Source organism: Manihot esculenta, chromosome 4, assembly GCF_001659605.2.
Source record: "Manihot esculenta cultivar AM560-2 chromosome 4, M.esculenta_v8, whole genome shotgun sequence".
Classification (NCBI taxonomy): domain Eukaryota; kingdom Viridiplantae; phylum Streptophyta; class Magnoliopsida; order Malpighiales; family Euphorbiaceae; genus Manihot; species Manihot esculenta.
The window spans coordinates 6,839,000-6,863,656 of NC_035164.2; the positions used below are offsets into that span (position 1 = coordinate 6,839,000).

General features: G+C 27.5%; 1 protein-coding gene across 3 annotated transcripts; it reads right to left on the reverse strand.

The window, feature by feature from the left end:
* Positions 1–47: 47 nt before the first annotated feature.
* Positions 48–4,797, reverse strand: LOC110613576 (histidine protein methyltransferase 1 homolog). Of its 3 annotated transcripts, none has more exons than XM_021754783.2 (8): positions 4,664–4,797; positions 3,617–3,794; positions 3,367–3,429; positions 3,084–3,150; positions 2,807–2,907; positions 2,002–2,046; positions 829–1,299; positions 48–360 (listed from the first exon to the last, which is right to left on the reverse strand). In XM_021754783.2, exons 2-8 carry the CDS (start codon positions 3,749–3,751, stop codon positions 190–192), a joined length of 1,053 nt encoding a protein of 350 aa, XP_021610475.1. In that variant the 5' UTR covers positions 3,752–3,794; positions 4,664–4,797; the 3' UTR covers positions 48–189. The 3 variants fall into 3 exon arrangements, with proteins under 3 accessions (XP_021610475.1, XP_021610474.1, XP_043811930.1); XM_021754782.2 differs by lacking the exon at positions 4,664–4,797 and adding an exon at positions 4,510–4,657; XM_043955995.1 differs by lacking the exon at positions 4,664–4,797 and adding an exon at positions 4,591–4,606.
* Positions 4,798–24,657: the final 19,860 nt, after the last annotated feature.

The window sequence follows — 24,657 nt, forward strand, 5'->3', positions numbered from 1 at the left end:
AAGAATTGGAAAAAAAAAAAAAGTAAAAAAGCCAGCAAAATTAGATGCCTGCTAAGTAAACATTTATATTGCAATTTCATTATTATGAAAAGAAAAGTAAAGGACACTTGTGATCTATAATATACAAAATAGTATTTGGAGCAAAACAGAATCCGAAAATTGTGACAGTTAGTAGCTACTCTTTGATGTTCACTTGAGAAAGAACTTCCAAACATCTCTCTCAGACATCTCCTTCACTAAATGAGCTCCAAAAATGCCCTCTTCGTCTACTAGACCTTTCAGGTGTCTTGCTCCATTATTGAAGCCAACATAATTTCTCTTTGTTGCCAAGTATAATACTCCATATGGTGGCCTCAAGCACTAGTTTATCCAAAAATAAATAGATAAAATTAATTACTCAATAATAAAAAAAAAAAAACTACATAGAACACACTCTTTATCCTGCAAATTTTGATGTATTAAAACATTGTTCACAGGTAATCATCTATTCATATCTATCATCCATGCAATTTTTCTACTTAAATCAGATACTAACAAGGGTAAGATATATATATAACATTGGATGTTTTATACTCTACAAAAGTATGAACAGAAGATCAAGATCAACACCGTTCGATGAAATAGAATACTCGACAGAACTGGTCTGACACTATATAGTTACCAATAAACATCAATTCCAGAGAACGATTTCAACCAGAAAAGATAGTAAAGGGTAGAGGAACAAATTGCAGGCATAAAAAGAGCACTTGTTTTCACCTTCATAAATGGATTGGTAATGCAGATAGTGCTTTCTACATAAACAAAAATACCAGGAAGCAGCCAACTAACCTTTTTAATGAGAGCATATAGCTTCTTCAAAGAGGTCACCGAGTATGGGATATCTGTCATCAGAATAACATCATACCCACCTTCACCATGATCTATCTCACTGGCCCTCTCCCATGCACGGCTCCCTGAAAGCTTTCTTGATTGCCTTGAGGAAGTTTCCTGACCTATGACGCTACCATCTTGGCTACTACATCCATCCATGAAATCCTCCTCAGAGAAGCTCAGGCTCATTCCTGTTGTCACTTCAAAGGCATCATTCCTCACAATAGATAAGACTGCTGGAAGTTCTTCCCAATCTCCAGCATAGAAATGCACTGATGGGGAAAGAGGATGTCTTGAAGGAGTAAGAGGGCTCTCTGGCTGTCGGCTCTGGCTGTCCCGAGCTTGCTCAAGATTAGCAAGGACATTTGGTATAGTTGTGCACCTTACGGTTTCTGCATTAAGGTCTTGAAAGTGCACCATGCAAGCTCCCTGTAAAACAGTTGATCAGCTTCAAATGAACCAATTTCATCGAAGATATCATAAAAAGTTTATACTCTTCATGTCTTAATTAGGAAAAGATAAAAGAAAGCCGTGAGAAGAAAAAAAAAATCAGTCTCATTCAATTCATTGGTCTGTACAACAATGGCACTTTAAATTATATAATTTAAGCTTAAAACGACCAGAGCTACTCAGATTTGAAGGGATTGAAGTCAGTTTTATTTGAATTATTTATGTATTGCACAAGTGCTTTCAACCGTGAAACAGGATCTGACACATGTTAGCTATATCAGAAATTGGGATAGTCATATGGCTTTCCATCATAAGAGAAACTCTGTAGAACAAGTGGTTTTCCGGAAAAATGTACTTAATAATCAAGACAGTATGGAAAATCTCCACATTTCAACAATATCATGACAACTAGTTGTTCCCACAATAAATAAATAAAAGATTTGAGTTCAAGATATATGGAATATCTCCAGATTTCAACAATATTCTCGAGAACTAGTTGCTCCCACAAATAAATAAATAAAAGCTTTTGAATTTTCTTGTAGTCACAAGCTAGTTAACGTTGACAAACGGAGTCTGACAAGAAATATGCCATGTATTCACATGTTTGACTTTTGATACAATAGTAACTTGAGAATCAATGCATAATAGGAGGAGTATTGTGATATAGTCAATGGCATATACCTTGAGGCAAGCGAAAATCCCTGGAAGTCCATAGCCACAACCAAGCTGTAAAAATACAAATAAAAAGATAGACCGTCAGCTGAAACTGTTCATCACTTCAGACTAAAAAAAGGCTTATGGGAGCTGCGATATCAAGAAAAGCTTGTGGGTCTTAAATATCCTCAGGAAAGGAAAAAGTAATTGATCGTTCAATAACGACCAGTGAGCACTAATAAGAAAATCTAAGGAAATTCAGAGGCACCATCAGGACAGTAGTCTGAATCCAAAACCAGTTGAACGAATACATAAATATATCTTTCTAATCTCAGGCACCAAAAAGCTATTTTTTCAAATGTCTAAATAACAAATAATAAATTTTGAATTAGGTCTAATCCAGGCAATGCCAGCCAATTGCTTTCATCTATTATAACACCACCCAGAAAAAAACAAAATCAAAGAACATGGAAATTAGTGCAGGCTATAATGAAGTTTTCTTCTTTGCCAGTAAGATATAGATGAAAATATGTCAATCTGGCTTAATCTATAGACAAAGCCAGCCAGCCAACTCTCCTCCATGCAATATAATCCTACCGAAAGAACTTATTTTTCATAGCATCTGTCCATTTAAAATATATAATGTATTACCGATACAGGCTTTTGCCAATAATTAAGAATGTCTATCCGTGTGCCACATATGTATGTGTTACAGCCAGTTCTGTAACTTATTCAGCTTATCTAGACCATTAATGCAACAGGGAAGACCCTAAAACATAAAGCCACAGCATAGAAAAATCAAGTAGCAAAATTTTCTCATTAACTTAATTACCTCAAGTACCCTCTTGCCTCTAAAACTCAGTTGCCCATCGCGAAGCTCATGCTTAAGGACATTTACAAGATCAATAGAGCTATCCCAAGATTTCACGGACCCTACAAAACCAGAAGGGTCTAGCCATCACCAATAGATCCAATCTTCAATTTTTATTTTTCCACTTTAAGTCATTGTGTAGTGCATAATAAGTAACCATACGTTTAGTTAAAATCACAGAAAATTTGAATTGAACAATTTCATTTTGGAGTGCATTCTGGAAATCAGATATACTGACCATCAGTTTTTGAGGATATCATTTCAGAACCAGTGAACCCAATAATATCAGCAACATTAACTTTTCCCTGTAAGAAAAATTTAGGTGTGCAAATTGCAAGAAATTAAATCAGGGTGAAAGAAAATGTTCTTTTTAAGCCATCAACTGCAACATTCAGAAGTTATAGAAAAAGGGTTTATAAGAAATAATCACAAAAGGAAATTCTCATTGCTACTAGTCTTTGGCCAAAAAGACAACCAATTGCAACATATAAAAGAAATCAGTAAAGAAGGATTTTACATACCTTGAACACATTAAGGCCTTGTAGTTCTACATTCTCCGCAGCATACTTGTAAAGGTGTGCCATCTGCAAATCAGAAAATAGGACATATGAATCAAGGAAAAATCACAAACGCCCCCTCCCCACCAAAAAATAGAAGTCAAACAACCTTGTGAAAACGGTAATTCTTAGCTTCATTACTTTTTATTAGATGATACTCTCGTATTTAGGTTAACTGAGGGTTGATACTTGAAAATAAGAAGAGGAGGCCTACCTTTGAAGGGAGAATCTCAACTGCAGGAGAAGGGAGATGCATGTCTCTATCTGAAACATTGGTGATGCTGTGACTCACTCGGTCATGAGGCACCAAGCCAGCTAAGCACTGTGAAAGCAATGATGGTGCACGCATTGTGCCTTATTTCTTAAAAAGTGTTCCTGATCAAGAACACAACCTGCAAACAACAACACTTCATTATCATTAATCTATTAAGGAATTTGAGCTACAGCACAATATACAGAATTCATAGAAATTGAAAACATCAACCATTCAATATCATCCAGTAAACTAACAAGAAAACTAAGGGGAGAGAGAGGGAGAAAAAAAGTGGGGATGGGGTAAAAAATAAGAGAGAGTGGATTATTCAAAGACCATAAAAAAGGTATCACGTATGCAATCCCAATCCAACACAGTAAGACATGAGAAAATAACTGTGTGCACTTTACAAACACTTGAATATCCTCATAATCTGAATGATAAATAAAATATTGAAAAAAGACGTATATAAAAAAACACTGTAGATCTCCCATATAGCAAGGCAAGCAAAACAACATCACATGCATTCAAGAGACAAAAATAATCAATGAATTAAAAATGAATAATCAGCAAGATTAATGAAAAATCAACAAGAAAAAGCAAAGAACTGGAAGAATCAAGAATCTGCACCTAATCAATGTCTATAGACCCAAGAACTTTCAAGGCTGTATTGAAATTGAACACTATGAAAATCCAAAAAAACAAAATTATAACCCCCCCCCCCCCCACCTCTTGAAATACCTTCAAGAACAAAACCCAGAAACCAGAATCATGCCATATGCGAAAAAATAAAAAATTCAGCAATTTACATATGCGTTAAAGAACTCAAATCACCCACGAATACAAACACTCACCCAGAACGAAGAAGAGAGAGAGAGCAATGATTTATGAGCAGGAATTTCTCTATAGAAAAAATTAAGTTGCAACAAAGAGACCTCTTATTTTATAATGTGCAAAAACTAAAGAAGATCAATGGAAGTCTGCAAATTCAGAAAAAAAAAGGATTACATTTGAAGTCAAGAAAAGGACTCTCCACCAAATACCAAATAGGAAACACAGAGAAAAGAAGCTTCTGAATCAGGAACTGGAACTGTAACAGCTGTTTTATTCCCATAATGCCCTTGAGCATTTCCTATAATAATGAGATTGGCCCCTACTATGTTCCTAATAATTAGATTGGTCCCATTGTATAAGATGTTTTGGACAAAAAGGGTAATTTAATCATTTCATTTTTTGGTAATATCCATAAATAATAAATTTTGTTTCCTCACATTTCTATTTTTATTTATTTATTTATTTATTTTGTGTGAAAGTCGCTTTTCGGCTTTAATTTGTCAAATATTGAAAATGTGTGTATATATGTTCACATCATAAGGTTATATAAAAACAGAATAAATTATATTATATCGTGTTACATGTTATGTAGGGCTCAGCAGTATTCATCAAATTAAAAAAAAATATTAAATTAAATTAATTTAAAATTTTAATTTGATTTTTTATTTTTTTTTTAATTTAATTTAATTTTTAATTTTAAAAATTTTAATTATTTTTTATTTAATTTAATTTTAATCAGAAAAATTTAAAAAATTAAATTGAACTGATTAGCAATAATAGTACATTATTTTCAATAATATAGAGATATTAGATCATATTAAAATTAAAATATTTTAATTAAATTTTAAAATATTAAAAATAAAGAGTAAAAAATAAAAAATTTATTAAAATTCAAATTGATTAAATTGAATCGAATCAGATCAGTTTAATTCAATTTTTTTTACTAAAATCGAGATAGAAATATATTAATTCAAAAGAAGAATCATAAAATCAGGAGGGATGAATGATCACTCCAACATGTTCGGAAATAAACGCGTTGCTTGTGTAAGATCATGAACAACTTTATTTGCCGAACGAAATACATGAGAAATTAACAAGTTCCCACTAATCTCTTGAATTAGAGATTTACAATATGAAACTATATCCAAAAATAGAAAATTCAGTCACATAGACAGCCTGAAGAACTTGAATTACTTAAGGTTGTCTGATTCCACCTTCATTCCCATCCAACTTTTTTCCTTAATCCAGCTTAATACTTCCCTCATACCCATCACTTCTGCAATTAAAGGAGAGAATCTACCAGACATACGCAATATTTTAGCCGCCACAAAGGAGCCCTCTGCATCTCGATCTACATTTAACTTCAGCCAATGAAAAGCTGGTTTCTGTCAAACACTTCATGTATGTAGCGATATATGGGTTGCGTCTGATACCATGATAGTCAGTTGAGCACCCTCCCATTTCTAGTATAAACGAACAGCTCTAAACGTGGTTGACAAAATGTTTGGAGTTCTGTTACTCCACACCACACCATTCCTTTCCTCTCACAATGACCAACGCAGGTATACTAAGGGATTTTTAATTTATTCAATTTAATTTATTTTAAATCGAATCAATCGAATGTTAACTTTTAATTATATAATTATTAAGAAAAAATAAATTATTTATTATATATGTTTTACATATAATTAATTTTTTTTAAATTTAAATTTAAAGCTTTATAAATGTGAAAAAATAATTTTGACATTATTAAATTAAAATTTTTTGATAAAATTATATAATTTTAATTATATTGGTTTCGAAAAACTAATGGTACTGGCAATATATGGAACACGTGGCTGTCAGCCCTTTTTCTTAACAACGGTAATGATTTTTTAGTTTTCATGTTTTATGTAGTGCTCTCTCTATAGATTTTTTATTAAATAAAAATACAAAATTATTATTTAATTTTTATGATATTAAAAAATCAATTACTTTATTTTTTAATTCTAAAAAATATATTATAATATTTTAAAAAATTTATTAATTAATTTTACTATTAAATATTTTATTATTTAATTTTTATAATTTTAAAAAGATTATTAGCTAATTTTTAAAAATTTTAAAAATTTATTAATTAATTTTATTATATCATGAACATTTTAATTTTTATAATATTTAACTGTTAAAATTAAAAAAAATTATTTAATATATTTTTTAAATCATAAATCAACCAATGAGTTAATATAAATTAAATAATAATTTTTTAATAAAAATTTAAAAGATTTATCATTTAATCTCATTAATTAATATATTCCAATATTTTTAAAATTTTAAAATTTTATTAATTAATTTTATATTAATTTTAATCATTAAATATTAAAAAATTTAAATTTTTTAATATAGAATAATTAATTTAATATTTTATTAAAATCTTTTAAAAATATTATATTTTTTAAAAATTAAGAAAAATATTATTGAGTTTTTTTATATTATAAATTTTATAAAAGGTAAATACTTAAATAATAAAAAATATATTATAAATTAAGTAATATTATTAATTAAAAAAATAAAGTTATTTTTTTAAAAAAATAAACAAAAACATTTTTTTAGCTTTAAAATTTTCATTAACAATATTAAATTTTTTATATATAAATTTATTAACGTATATATATTTTTTAATATTGTAATTAAATAATAAAAAATATTTTACTATTAGAAATATTTTTAATGGAAAATATTTGTCTCATACAATTTTTTTTTTAAATAATTGAGTCTAAATGAAAATATTGTAATTTATGATATCAAAATACCAAAATAATCATTATAAAAATCTTATTTAGGTGATATTACAAGAAAATTTCCTAATTATTATTATTATTATTATTATTATTATTAATTTTGTAAAATTATTATATAAAATGCTTTCAACTATTTCCAATGTAACAAAAAATTAAGTGAAAAAAAAATAATACTTTTGAATAATTGAAAATGATAAATAGAAAAAAAATTTTATTGATAGTAAGAGGTGTTAAATATAATGGTAATATATATTTATTAAAATTAAAAATTTTAAATTCGAAAAATATAAATTTTATATATAATTATATAAACAATTTTAAATAATGAATACTCAACCTATAAATTTAAATTCAATATAAATATTATTATTTCTAAAATTAAAAAAATTATAAAAATTTAATTCATTTTTCTTGCTTCTTACCGAATGCCACTCCTAACTCTTAAAATGAATAAATCAAGAGAGTTTTGGTGGCATTTCCGTAATATAATTAAAAATGAAGGGCCATTTGATAGCAGAATCAATTCGGTAAATCTTCATGAAAAGAGCGTGTACAACTGTGCATTCATCAAGCTGGCCAACGCGGAACTCGTTGCTGGTTTTTTATTTTCTTTTATTATTTATTTATTAATGAAAAATTATTTTTACATCCCTAAAGAATATCGAAATGAGCACATGCATCCTTTTTTTTTTGTTTTTTTCTGAACTGCGTATCTTTTTATGTTTGAAACTTAATATTTTAAGTTCTGTATTTTTATACGGTCAAACTAAAGATCTTTCTACGAAAATAATATGTTTTTTATTTTAATAAAATTAAAATACAGATAATAAATAATTTATTTTAAAAAATTGTGAAATATAATTATTAATTTTAATATAATTTAAAAATTAAATAAATAATTATGGTATTTTAGTTATTTTAAAAATAAAATTAAACTATATAAATTAAACTATTGAGTTTATATATATATATATATATATATATATATATATATATATATATATTAATTTTAATATATAATAAATATGTATTCATAAATTTAATTTAATAATAAATATATTGAATAAATTTAAGAATATCTCAATTTCTACGCTCGATTCCCGATTTGTATTAAAAAAATGTACGTAGTAGACGGGAAATATTTGTTTTCTTTCGTACGGCAAGGGACCAGCATTGGCATATCCTTAGAATTTTTTCTTTTCTTTTCTTTTTGGAAGATTAAACCTACTTCTGAGACTAAATTATTACTTTGAGTTGGAACCATCTAGAATTAGGTGTATATTTAAAAATGATTTTTTTGTTTACATCAAACATATCTATATATTAATAATTTTTTATTGTACAAAATAATAAGCGCATTGTAAAAAAATTTTATAACAAGTTAATATAATTTTATTTAATTAATAATTATTTATAAACAATATAAATAAATACTCAATCAATTCAGTTTAAAATCAAATTAAATAAATTAAAATTTCAATATTTCATAAAAATTAAATTGAATTAATTTTAAATAAAAATTAAATCAAATTATATCAGTTTAATTCGGCTTGATATTTTAATAGATTTTTAATTTTTTATATTTTATTTTTAATATTTTAAAATTTAATTATAATATTTTAATTTTAATTATAATCTAATTTTTTTATATTATTAAAAATAATATAATATCATTCATAATTAATTTAATTTAATTTTTTATTAAAAATCAAATTAAATTCACATAACTAAAATTTTTTAAATTAAAAATTAAATCGAATAAAATAAATAAAAAATTATATTAAAATTTTTAATTCATTTCGTTGAATGGATTTTTTCGATTGGAACCATCAGTTAATAATTAATTTTAATTGATATATTTTAAATGTTTGATAAATTTTATATTTTTACAAACCTATTCCAGAAAAGAACAAAATTTAATTAAAAAACAATTCTTTGCATTTTGTGAACAAGTCGAAAAAACTATTCCATTCTTTACATACTTAAAATATTTTCATGACAAGAAATTAAATGTATTAGAAAAGAAAATACATAAATGGCATAAAGTTAGTAATTCAGGAGAACCTAGTGACCTAGCTCATGAATGTGAAAGACCACCACTAGATAGAGTATTTTTCAAAAAGAACCAAATATTGCATGGAATGCAACCAATAGTAAATACTACAAATATACAAAGTAATGATATAAGAGAAATTAATCTACAAAACAACTGGACCAATGTATCATTACATATAATAGGACAACAATTAGATAGAATGGAAGAAAAAATAGATAGAAATCATGAAGGAATAACAAATATAGAACATATAGAAACACCACAAGCACCTTCTCCTATAACGCCTAAACCAAATACTATATATTTATCTCAGAGATATAGTAATCCAAAACCATATGATATAGATCCAGCTATAAAACCTATTAAAAAACCTTTCACAAAAATGATACCTCCATCACAAAACCCCATTGAGATAGTAACACTAAGTCCAAAGACAGAATTACATGACATGTCAAAATTATTACAGAAAATTATAAGTGAACAAAGTACTTCCCAAAAACCCAGTATGACAGAAGACATTAAAATAAAAGAACCTACACAAAGTAACATACCAAGTGAAAGTACTAGCAAAGATAAAAATAAAATAACAATTTTAACTGAATATAACGAAACTTCTTCATCAGAAGATGACATGATAGACAATCCCTTAGAAGTATCAGACTCTGATCAAAGCGATGCTATTCCTATAAATGCCATAGGCAGACAATATGAAACTAGACCAGATGATTTAAAAATATTAGATAAAAAACAAAAACAATATAATGCAAAAAATATTTATGAATGGAATATAGATGATTTATCAGAAACAGAAATAATACAAATAACCAAAGAAATGATCATAGTAGGAAATATTTACAAACAAAGAGTTGGCATTACAGAAAGAGATGCCGCTGAAAATATCATATTAGGCTTTATTGGCGAACTAAGAACTTGGTGGGACAAATTATTAAGTAATGAAATAAAAACAAATATATTAACAGCAAGAAGAATTGATAGCACCACAGGTGAACCAGTTATTGACCCAGTAACAGGACAACCACAATCTTTTACATTAGCATATCTAGTATATAATATTATATCACATTTCATAGGAGACTTAGATTTATATACGGAACGAAACAGTGAAATATTACAAAATCTCAAGTGTAGGAAGTTAGAAAACTTTAGATGGTATAAAGACAATTTTCTAAAACGAGTATATGCACTAGCTGATCCAAACGCATACCATTGGAAAGAAAAATTCTTGACAGGATTACCTAGATTATTTTCAACCAAAGTAAAAGAAACAATTGAACAAAAATATGGACACATTTCTTATGATGATTTAACCTATGGTGATCTAATAACATGTGTAAATTTAACAGGCATTAGACTATGTAGAGATATGAAACTACAACAAAAATTAAAAATGGAAAATAGACAATCTCGAAAAGAATTAGGAAATTGGTGTGAACAATTTGGATTCGGAACCATAAAGAAATAGAAACATAAAAGATATAAACCTTTTAAAGATAAAATTTATAGACAATATAAGTACCCTAGAAAGCCATATAATAAATATAATAAAAAACAAATAGATAAAAAACCTTTTAAAAGAAAACAATTTAGGAGAAATAATTATAAGAAAAACAATTTTAAAAGATCCAAGGATAAAACTAACATAACTTGTTATTTGTGTAATCAAAAAGGACATTATGCAAAAGAGTGTCCTGCAAGAAGAAAAATACATGAATTAGGCTTAGAACTAAAAATAGATAATATAGAACAATTGTTAGAAAAAATTGACCAAATTAAGTTATCTTCTTCAGAGTTAGATGATGAATATAGTAGTGATAATTCATCAGATACAATAAATAGTACAGATAGCAACCATAATTGTCAAGGAGAAATTTGTAATTATAACAATAAAATAAATGTAATAACAGAGTACCATCAAGTATTAGAACAAATAGAACAAGTACAAGATTCTAATATAAAACGTAAAATGTTTAAAAAATTAACCAAATTAATCAATGAAGAAATAAAACAGGAAACTGAACCTCCAACAAAGTTTGAAGATATTGAACAAATGTTTAAAAACAAAAAATCAGTAACCCCAATTTCTTCTATGGACTTACAATTAGAAATAAGACAATTAAAATCAGAAGTTAGACAATTAAAATTAAGATGTGATTATTTAGAACAACATCAAAAGATCCAACAAAATTCGAATCAGAACCAAAGTATAGGACAAAGTTCAGGAAAGGACAAAACTAAACTAGAAGAAATAGCAGACACAGACACAGAAGAAGAACAAACATTGAAATTCAATGACATTACTAGAATTAAATACCAAAAATGGTATGTACGAATAAATTTGACAATTAAAGATTTTAACTTAGAAACCATTGCCATGTTAGATTCAGGAGCTGACATGAACTGTATAGATCAAGGGATAATACCAAGTAGATATTTTCATAAGACTAAACAGACATTATCTGCAGCTAATTCGACTAAAGTCAAAATAGATTACAAAATACCTAGTGCACATATTTGTAACAATGGAATATGTTTTAAAACCAGTTTCATGTTAATTAAAAATCTCAACACACAAATCATCCTAGGAAATCCATTTTTACAAATGTTATACCCCTTCAAAGTCACACAATTAGGTTTAGAAACCAATGTATTAGGACAGGATATTATATTTCAATTTATAACACCAATAAATTACCATGATGTAAATTTATTTCAACAAGAAAATGTAAGTAAAATTAATAATCTCGAAAACCAAATAAAATTTTTTTAAAAAAAGACTTACATTCAATAAGAATAGAAGAACAATTAGAAAAGCTAAATATTCAACAACAAATCAAAGAAATTCAAGAACAATTTGAAAAAGATTTATGTTCAGAATTACCCACAGCATTTTGGAATAGAAAACAACACATAGTAACTTTACCATATGAACCAGACTTTAAAGAACAAGATATTCCTACAAAAGCAAGACCTATACAGATGAACCAAGAAATGTTAGAATTCTGCAAAAAAGAAATTCAAGATCTAATAACAAAAAATTTAATTAGACCAAGCAAATCACCATGGTCATGTGCAGCCTTTTATGTAAATAAAAATGCTGAAATCGAAAGAGGTGCACCTAGATTAGTTATTAATTACAAACCCTTAAATAAAGTTCTAAGATGGATAAGATATCCAATACCAAACAAACAAGATCTTTTAAACAGACTATATAAAGCAGAGATTTTTTCAAAATTTGATATGAAATCAGGTTTCTGGCAAGTACAAATAGATGAAAAAGACAAGTATAAAACTGCATTTACAGTACCATTTGGACAATATGAGTGGAATATAATGTCATTTGGATTAAAGAATGCACCAAGTGAATTTCAAAAAATTATGAATGACATTTTCACACCATATGAGTTTATAATAACCTATATAGATGATGTCCTAGTATTTAGCCAGAATATTGATCAACATATTAAACATTTACAAATATTTTACAAAATAATAAAAAGAAATGGATTAGTATTAAGCAAATCCAAAATGAAAATATTTCAGACAAAAATTAGATTTTTAGGACATGAAATATATAAAAATACAATAGTACCAATCCAAAGAAGTATAGAATTTGCTGACAAATTTCCTGATGAAATTAAAGATAAAAACCAATTACAAAGATTCTTAGGATCATTAAATTATATCTCTGATTTTTATCCAAATTTAAGAATATTTTGCAAACCATTATATAATAGGTTAAAAACAAACCCAAAACCATGGACAGAAGAACATACGAAAATTATTCAGGAAATTAAAAAATATGTCAAAAAGTTACCATGTTTAAACATTTGTGTAACATTCCAAAACCTACAGATAGAAATAGAGCAACCATTAGCTTTAAATTGTACCATTTTAAAGTTAGAGTAATTAGCTTTAGGGGAGGTGCTAGCTTGACCTCGAGCTGATTAGGGGAGGTGCTAGCTTATCCATAGCCGTCTGACACACAATTCGTTTAAAGATAGAGCACTAAAAGTTGTGTTTAGAGGTCTAACTTGCATTTCATATAGAGTTATACGTCCAAAGGTAGAGTTAAAATAAGAACGACCAGTACTAGTATTTTAACATCTTCAAACTGTAATAACTGAATCATAGAAAACCCAAATAAGAAAACAAACATATCTTAAAATAAAGTATCTAACGTGATAAGCAGGTCGGAATCAAGTTGCTATTGGGAGGTGCTGAAGGGTTTCCCGACGTGCTAGCTTGAGGTGCTTCCTAAAACCGACATGCTTGCTTAAATGAAATGAACTTCTAAATATTAAAAATGTAAGTTTAGTAGGTCAATCTATGAATATTGAAAGTTTAAAAACTAAATTGAAACATGTGGAAAAGTTTAGTAGGTGAAAGTGTGAATATGGAAAGTTTAAAAGTAAAATTCCAAGTTTGCCCTCCACCTTTTTCTATATTTACACCTAACCCACCATTTGACACCTAGCCATGCATGACTAAGCATGAAATGGAAAGTTGTCTTCATTTGGTCCATCCTTGCCGTGGCTACACCAAAAGGAAAGAGAAAAAGGCTTTTGCTTTCTTAACTTTCATCTCCACCATATTTCTCCAAAAAGACAAAGCTTTCACCCATGCACAATCTGTTCTTAGGTGTTCTAACCAGAAAAGGAACCATAGAAAGAAAGGAAAGAAGAAGAGAAGTTAAGGTGCTTAAGTGGTAAGTAATGAAATTGAAAACTAGGTTAGGTAAACATATTCTTTCATGTTTCAATTAATTATATGTTGTTAAATGAATTAAAGCTCCTGTTTTTCTTATTCTTTGTAAAGAACAAACTCAAAGGGAGGAAGGTACATCAAAGGGGAAAGGCAAGGAAAAAGAGTAACTAAGGTGTACCTAAAGATTTTGAAAAGAATTGACAAAAGGTTTGGTGTTTATATGACTTTCTGTTTTCCTTTGATTCTGTCATGAATAAGTGAAATTAGGGGTTGATTTTACTTGCTGGAAATGTTGCTTTGATTGTATGGATATGTCATATGAATGGTGAAATGATGATTGGCAGGTTTAAAGCACATAGATACAACATGGGAGCCAAAAACATAACACTGGCAGAATAGGTTCCAACAGGACAGTCTGTGTTAGAAGCCTCATAACTTATTGTGTATTCATTAAAATTAAGCCTAGCATATACCAAATGAAAGCTAAGACAAAAATCTAAAACTTTCATGAAGTAACCAAAGTCTGAATCTGTAGCTAATTATGTGAAAATTGCTAGTGAACCTAAGCTGGTCACAGGGAATTGTGCATCCGGAGCAGTATGTATATCCTAGACCATAACTAATGATTTACTCAATGAAATGAATTAAGACCAGTGCCAAATGAACCCTGAAAAGTATACCTAAAACTTTGTACAAGAAAGTTAAGCTTGAATCTGTATGAAAATGTATGCATATGATAGGTTTTGTTAGATTAAAAACAGATCCCAAAACTGTACTGGTTAGGACCTGATTGAGCAGGTTGCAAAGAAAAATTCATAACTTAAGTTAGGAAGGTCAGAATTAGATGTAATATATCTTGTTAGAAAGCTAAGACAATTGATATTCAACCTGATTTGACTTATGAGGAGGAACCAGTGAATATTTTAGCACGAGAAATAAAGGAGCTGAGGAATAAGAAGATTCCATTAGTGAAGATTCTTTGGAGAAACCACAAAACAGAGGAAGCTACATGGGAAAGTGAGGAATTAATGAGGCAACAACACCCTCAGCTATTTATGACAGGTAAATTTCGAGGACGAATTTTTTTTAAAGGAGGGGAGAATTGTAACATTCCAAAACCTACAGATAGAAATAGAGCAACCATTAGCTTTAAATTGTACCATTTTAAAGTTAGAGTAATTAGCTTTAGGGGAGGTGCTAGCTTGACCTCGAGCTGATTAGGGGAGGTGCTAGCTTATCCATAGCCGTCTGACACACAATTCGTTTAAAGATAGAGCACTAAAAGTTGTGTTTAGAGGTCTAACTTGCATTTCATATAGAGTTATACGTCCAAAGGTAGAGTTAAAATAAGAACGACCAGTACTAGTATTTTAACATCTTCAAACTGTAATAACTGAATCATAGAAAACCCAAATAAGAAAACAAACATATCTTAAAATAAAGTATCTAACGTGATAAGCAGGTCGGAATCAAGTTGCTATTAGGAGGTGCTGAAGGGTTTCCCGACGTGCTAGCTTGAGGTGCTTCCTAAAACCGACATGCTTGCTTAAATGAAATGAACTTCTAAATATTAAAAATGTAAGTTTAGTAGGTCAATCTATGAATATTGAAAGTTTAAAAACTAAATTGAAACATGTGGAAAAGTTTAGTAGGTGAAAGTGTGAATATGGAAAGTTTAAAAGTAAAATTCCAAGTTTGCCCTCCACCTTTTTCTATATTTACACCTAACCCACAATTTGACACCTAGCCATGCATGACTAAGCATGAAATGGAAAGTTGTCTTCATTTGGTCCATCCTTGCCGTGGCTACACCAAAAGGAAAGAGAAAAAGGCTTTTGCTTTCTTAACTTTCATCTCCACCATATTTCTCCAAAAAGACAAAGCTTTCACCCATGCACAATCTGTTCTTAGGTGTTCTAACCAGCAAAGGAACCATAGAAAGAAAGGAAAGAAGAAGAGAAGTTAAGGTGCTTAAGTGGTAAGTGATGAAATTGAAAACTAGGTTAGGTAAACATATTCTTTCATGTTTCAATTAATTATATGTTGTTAAATGAATTAAAGCTCCTATTTTTCTTATTCTTTGTAAAGAACAAACTCAAAGGGAGGAAGGTACATCAAAGGGGAAAGGCAAGGAAAAAGAGTAACTAAGGTGTACCTAAAGATTTTGAAAAGAATTGACAAAAGGTTTGGTGTTTATATGACTTTCTGTTTTCCTTTGATTCTGTCATGAATAAGTGAAATTAGGGGTTGATTTTACTTGCTGGAAATGTTGCTTTGATTGTATGGATATGTCATATGAATGGTGAAATGATGATTGGCAGGTTTAAAGCACATAGATACAACATGGGAGCCAAAAACATAACACTGGCAGAATAGGTTCCAACAGGACAGTCTGTGTTAGAAACCTCATAACTTATTGTGTATTCATTAAAATTAAGCCTAGCATATACCAAATGAAAGCTAAGACAAAAAGCTAAAACTTTCATGAAGTAACCAAAGTCTGAATCTGTAGCTAATTATGTGAAAATTGCTAGTGAACCTAAGCTGGTCACAGGGAATTGTGCATCCGGAGCAGTATGTATATCCTAGACCATAACTAATGATTTACTCAATAAAATGAATTAAGACCAGTGCCAAATGAACCCTGAAAAGTATACCTAAAACTTTGTACAAGAAAGTTAAGCTTGAATCTGTATGCAAATGTATGCATATGATAGGTTTTGTTAGATTAAAAACAGATCCCAAAACTGTACTGGTTAGGACCTGATTGAGCAGGTTGCAAAGAAAAATTCATAACTTAAGTTAGGAAGGTCAGAATTAGATGTAATATATCTTGTTAGAAAGCTAAGACATAAATACACAATGTTCATGAGAAAAGTGAGTCTAATTGTGTCCATAAGATACTTAAAAATGTGATACAATCTCAGGCAGAAACAAAGCTAAATGTAAATATTGATCTAAAAGGGATTGACATGCTAGCTTTGTGGCCAAATTATGCACATGCTAGCTTGACATGCCTGCTTTATACACGTGCTAGCTTAATAGACTAAAACTTTACACACATGTTCTTGATGAAATAGTAATATGTTTGTGGCTGAATAATATGCTCATAAGTGAATATGGTCTATGACACACATATGAATGCTCTTAAGGACTCTTTTTATCGATATGCTTGCTTATGAATATCTAGTTCGACATCTTTGCTTGTTTCAACATGTTAAGCATCTAAATGAATAATTTTGATACCAATAAATATTTAACATGTACATATGCATTCTTGGCCCTAGTAAACCTCAGTAGGAGTCATAAATAGTATAAGGGTATGGCATGCCATATACAGTTTAGCAGTACTGCGTCCTAATGGGATACATGATATGATATTTTCGACACATTACGTGTCATACAGTTTTTCGGCTTTTTAGCCATACAGGCACAACATTCGGCCCCCAGGCCATACAGTTTGGCACTTTGTGCTATACAGATACAGTTTTCCCTTATCTAGTTAGTTGATCCTACGAAGAGTTTATAGGGGCTAAGATTTAATTATATGACTTGTTAATGCTTTGCTAGCATGCATACAAGATGGTTACCAAAATATGAATGATCTTACTGCTATAAAATTTAATGACCTGATTTGTCCACTGACACATAAAATATTTATGTGCTTTTATATCAAATGATTTCATTATATATGTCATGATTATTCCTAGTATACTTGAATGAATATATATATATGTTGTTAGTCACCCACTGGGCATAAGCTCAGCGCATTGGATTTTCCATGCGCAGGTAATAAATAGAGGAAGCAACAGTTAGGAGGTCTGGTTCTGCATCAGCACAGAGACATCATCATAACCAGTTGTTCACAAGATTTGTTCAGAGGTTGTTTATGTTTGGCATGTACATGACTAGTCTACCAAGAGTCTGTAAATGAGTATTGTAAATAGTATGAATATAACCAAATGTGTTTACTATTTTAAGTTATTATATTCTATTTGTGGTTTTAATAGTGTGAAATGAGTAAATATTGAAATTTTATGACTAGTTTTCACAAGGATAATTGCTAATAAACAGGGGAGACTTTTGCGGTTTCTCCATTTAAAATTATTTTGTGAATCACCATGCATTTAAACAAACTAAGGAACAATTTATAATGTCAAAGCTATCTTAAGTCCACATATGTAATTGCATATAGTATAATATGTGGCATCCTTTACTAAGTTATTTTATAGACGGGTAAGGGGTGTTACAATTTGTAACCCTAATTTTCCTAAAATAGTAGAAACAGACGCATCTAATCAAGGATATGGAGGTATTCTTAAACAAAAAATAGATAATAAAGATTATATTATTAGATATTATTCAGGATTTTGGAACCCCACACAAGAAAAATATTCTACCATTAAAAAAGAAATTTTAGCAATTGTTTTATGTGTAACAAAATTTCAAAGTGATCTATTAAACCAAAAATTTACAATTAGAGTAGATTGTAAAGCAGCTAAAGATGTATTAACCAAAGACGTCAAAAATCTAGCTGCTAAACACATTTTTGCTAGATGGCAAGCCTTTTTATCTATATTTGACTTCGAAATAGAACATATTAAAAGCACTGACAATTCTATTGCAGATTTTTTAACCCGAGAATTTTTGCAGGGACAATGACGGACAAAGGAAAGGAGCCTGAAAAGATCTCTTTAAGATCTCAAACAAATATTCCTAAAACAAATTTGACAACTGCAAAATTATTTACTACTGGACAAACTTCTATTACTAGACCAATATACACCAGTACCTCAAGCATTATGCATAGACCAATGAGCCCAATTTCTAGTGCTTTAATTGTTCAACCAACCTACCCAAGGCCCAGATCGCCAAGGCCCAATTTTGTTTCACTAAACAAATTCAGTCCACTCAATCCATTAAAGCCTCCTCCTGACCTCATAACTCCCTCTACTTTCAAACAAGCAGTTACAGGATCTTCTTCTAATCCAAGCCCAACAATATCCCAAGACCAATCCCAGACGGATTACAAGTACAAAACCATTGAAGACTATATTCTCACCATTGAACCTGAGTATTGGGCTCAGAATCCTAACCTTAATAAATACCAACTTTGTGATACTATCTTTCCTAAAACTCATTTTTATATACCAGATAATTTCCATAAGTCCCAACAATTTTATGAAGCTATCTTAGTTAATACCAATTCTCTCATTATCTACAACAATTTTGATCCTCAAATCCCAAATAAATTAAGATATTGTAAGGTAAGAATATTAAAAATATGGACTCTCACAGATTGGGGACAAGAGCCCCATAAGACCAGAGAAATGGCAATGACAAATGGACAAATGAGACAAAATATTAAATACAATTATTATGACTATCAAATTGCTTGAGAGAGAACCTTCCTAAAGCAAAACGACCAATTATCAGTTTCTTTCTTTTTCTTCTTTGCAGACACCTTCACATATCCATTACTATATTGGTTTCATCAATGGTGGAACAAATTTGGGATAAATGAAGAAATAATCCCTGACCAAGTTAAGATAGCAAAAACCCACTTCTTTGAGCAAAACCAATTACCTGACTCAATTATCTGTTCCCCTCAATGGGCTATTTATTGTCATTATTTCCATATCCCATGGATCCTCATGGTTGAATATCAAATAAAAGACCAAACCCTTAACAATTTCCAGATCCCAATCCTGATTCGCAGATACAAAACCAAATGGTGGAATAAAACCAATTTGCAGGCTTGTGGCCCACAAGCCATAGAACAATTCCTCCTAGACCATCCACAATACAGCAAGACTCCAAGCCCCTCTACCATAACCAAACATGAGATTTTCCTAGCCTGGAAACAACAGTTAATAGCACAAATGGCAGCTTGTACCTCAGAAAAAGAATATGACAAATTATTAGAAGAACTCAAAGAAACCAGAAGCTCAACAGTATCACCATCACCAATTGATCTTGTAGACGATAATGATGACTTCTTCACACAAGCAGAAATGTAGGACCCACATAAGCATACACTTTGACAAGTAGCAGATAAGTATCAAACAAAAGACAAAAGAAGAAACCTACAAAGAAGGACCCACAAAGCACTCACTCAAGTGGCAGACAGAGACCAGTGGCCGACAAAGGAAAAAGAAAAAGAAAAAGACGACAAAGACAAAGACAAATGGCCGACAAAGTAAAAAGAAAAAGGGAAAAAGACAGATGACTTGGCAAAGCACTCAACAGAAAAGACAACGCTAATTCACAGACCACTCAACCAAAATGAAGAAAATTTGGAGTCCGTCGCCTATAAAAGGACTCCTCTCAGTCATTCAAGACACACCGAAATTTCTTAGCATCAAAAATTTCTCTCAATGTATTCAGTTCTTAGCATAGTTTATGTTTTAACCATTTGTAAGGAGACTGTAGTTTACTACAACTCAGTCGTAGCAGTCATAGTATAATTATTTGTATTTACAAAGTAAGTTGTATTTTCTTTTCAGTCTTTAATACAAAGAATTTTATACAACTGTTTGATAAATTTTATATAATTATTATTATTGATAAGTAAAATAACTAAATGAGAATATTTTAAGTTAATATATATAGTAGATATAAACAAATCAATTTATTTTACAACATGTAATTATTAAAAATATAAAATTAATTTTAATATATTTTAATATATTTTTTAAAATTTAGACATTGATTAATAAATTTTTTTAATTATAAAAATTAAATAGTAAATTTTTTATAATTTTTTAATCAATATAATGTGGTGAAGTCGTTGAACTCGTGGCAATTCAAAAGCATGTGAAATTTTGACCAAATATGGAAGAAGATTTCTTCTTCGATTTGACGATAAAAGAAAATAATAAAATAAATTCCACTTGGTAAAATAATTTTTTATTTTTTAATTAAATAAATTTTTAATTTTATATTACCCACCAAATAAGTTCTAATAAATTAAAATATTATTTTTATAATTTTTAAATATTTTTAAAATAAAACTAATAATTATATTAATAAAATTTTATTAAATAAAAAAAATATCGTTCCGATGATTATATTTGGTAGATTATTTAGGTAAAATATGAACACTTAGAATAATATTATGATGAATCTATTTAACAGAAATATCAATTTTAGAGTTTAACAAAAATTTACAATAATTCAAAATTAAATTTCTTTATAAGATAATTTGATAAAAATCTTTTTAAATGCTTGTCTAAATTCTACATAAAATAATTTAGCAAAAATACTTTTTTTTTATTTTTCGAGTATAAATTATTAAAATCTTCCGAATAAAATTACAGAAAAGAATTTTTATGAGATAAAATTTGAATAAAGTTGCAAGTCTCACATCGTTGTTGCGATTCCGAAAACTCATAATAATTAATAAACATTCATTGAATATTATTTTTTGAAATAATTAAATTAATAAAATTTAAAGAAAAATTAATCACAGACGATTATAACTCTTTCACATTAAATGTTAAATATTATTTTTTCAGAATTTTAAAGAATAAATTAAAGAAATAATGTATTTTATTGTTGAAAATTATAAAAATAATATTTTAATATATTTAGAATTTTTTGACGTCATATAAAGATATGGACTTATATGATAAAAAAATTAAAATTAAACTTATTTTAAATAGGAATGAATTTAAACTTATTCCCTTTATTAATATCTTATTCTTCACTCTTTTTCTTATAAAATAATTTTTATAAGTGAATTTCTCATAAAAACCCGTTGGTAGCTCTCCCAACAGTGTTGGATTCAAACTAAAATAATCAATTAAATTAAATTAATTTAAAATTTTAGTTTAATTTTTTATATATTTAATTCAGTTTGATTTTTAATTTTAAAAATTTTAGTTATTTCAGTTTGATTTTAATTAAAAAAATCAAATTGAACCGATTAATAATAAATAGTATATTATTTTTAATTATATAAAAATTAAATTATATTAAAATTAAAATATTTTAATTAAATTTTAAAATATTAAAAATAAAAAAAAATAAAAAAATTTATTAAAAAATTAAATTGAATCAAATTGAATGAAACTGAATAAACCTAATTCGATTCGATTCAATTTTTTATAAAATCAATTCGATTCAATTTATATAAATATTAAAATTTCAATTTTTAATTTATTCGTACACTGCTCCCATTTTCTATTTATTTTTTTAATTATTTTATATTTCTCTCCAATAATATCGAATATATTCATTACAAATCTAATTTTCCTTTTTAATATTAAGATGTCTATTTCTCAAATTATTTTCTCCTCTGATGTCATGGTAAAAGTCTTATACTGGATTTTCTTTCTCTGCTATAAAAAGGTCAAAAAAAGCAGCATTTAAAGAAAAATTGAATAAAGGGAAAAAAAAAAATAAAAAGAAAGATTGTTGATAGGCTTAACCTTAATTAATTATCAAGTGCATTGCACAGTAATTAAAAATTGAAATGCTCAAATGACTATTTTGGGATGTGAAATTTTTTTAAAGGAATTAATGATACGCGATGACTATTCGATTCAAATTAAAAAAATTAATCGAATTGAATTAATTTAAAAATTCAGTTTGTTTTTTTATTTATTTTGATTTGATTTAGTTTTTAATTTTAAAAATTTTAATTATTTCGATTCGATTCGATTTTAATAAAAAAAATTTTAAAAATCAAATCCAACCAATTAGTAATAATAATATATTATTTCCAATAATATAATAAAACTAGATCATATTAAAATTAAAATATTTTAATTAAATTTTAAAATATTAAAAATAATGTGTAAAAAATAAAAAATTTATTAAAAATTTAAATTGATAAAATTGAATAGAATCAAACCGAATTATACCAATTTAATTTAATTTAATTTTTAATTAAAATTAATTCGATTTGATTTTTATAAATATTAAAATTTTAATTTTTCGTTTATTCGATTCGGTTCAATATTTAACGAATTAAACTAAATTGACTGATTGCTCCACTGATATCGGAGATTAATTAATTCAATTTTGGAGGGTTTTGAAGAATTAATAGGCATATATTTTTGACATTTTTGTTAAAAATGGACCCACCAAATGCAATTTTTCCTATCAAATTAACTAATTTTCAATTGATTACAACACAATTTGAAATTTGTTCATGCATGTATTGACTTTGAGTTTGATTTAAATAGATTTTCCTTGAAATATGGGAAAGGGATTGAAATATTTTTCAATTGATTTTCCTGAATTAAAATTAGTTTTTACCAATAGTTCAAAAAGAAAGGTTAGATTCAAAATAAATAATTTTATATTACTTATTAATAAATCAAAACCTAATGGATGAGAAAGGAAAATTAATAGATTTTATTAATATGAGTAATTTTGATGGGTCTATAAAATATTTTAATATTTTTATAATTTATGTATGGAAAATATTTTTTAATAATTTTTTTATAAAAATTACTATTAATGTTTAATTATAATATAAAAAATAAAAAAATAATAATGAAATTTATATATAAAAAATTTAATAATTTATATAAAATTCTCAAAACTTATAAGTTAATCGAATATATGCTCTTATTTATTATTGAAAAATTATAAAAACGTAACATGTAATTTCATTAATTTTTCTTTAAAAGTCTGTAGTTGTAATTTTTTAATATTATCAAAAAATACTAAACCGAAAAGTAAAATATAATTATCAATTAAAAAATATAAAATAGTATCTTATAATTTCAGTCATTTTTATTTTAAAATCTATGATTCTATTTATATTAAATTAGTATATAGTGATATGATTTTCGTATCAATATTTTTCACCGCATTAAAAATTATCGCTATTTATTTACGGTACGATATTACAAATATTATTTTAAAATAAATTAAATTATAAATTCTAAAATAAAAAATTAATAAAATCACATCATACTTTTTTTATATTTTTTTATATTTTCTCTTCTATGATCATTTATGCGCACTTTTTTATGTTCAAAAGAAAGTATTGCTTTTATTTATTATTGTTGTATTGGTAAATTTAAGTGGCCTTTAAATAAAAATTAAATTAATTTAAAAATAATTTATGATTAAATTAAATCCAATAAATTCATTAATTTATTTTTAATTTAAGATCTTATATTTTTAAAATTTTAAAAGTACTATTGTAAATTTAATTAAAATATAACTTAAATCGAATTTAAAAATTAAAATTATATGATTTAATTTCAATTGTCAGTAAATTAAAACTAATAGAGTAACCATTCTAAGTGAATTGTCATTATCTTGCATTTTTAGATTTTTAGCATATTTATGATGCTATCTACCAACATCTCTTTCACTTGTATGCTACATCAATTATATAATTAATTATAATGATTTAAATAGTTAGAAATCTATGAAAAGAAATTGATATTACCGAGAATGATCTCTAAATAATCTGGCAAACTGAAAACGAAAAAAATGAAGTAATTAGTATTTAGAGACAACCATTTCGATACTCAAATCAGTAATTTCTTTATATGAGCAAGGGTAAATGATAAACTAGAGCAAATTAAATTGAGTAATAAGATAGGGTTGATTAATGTTTTTTCTTGAGAATTCAATTGGTA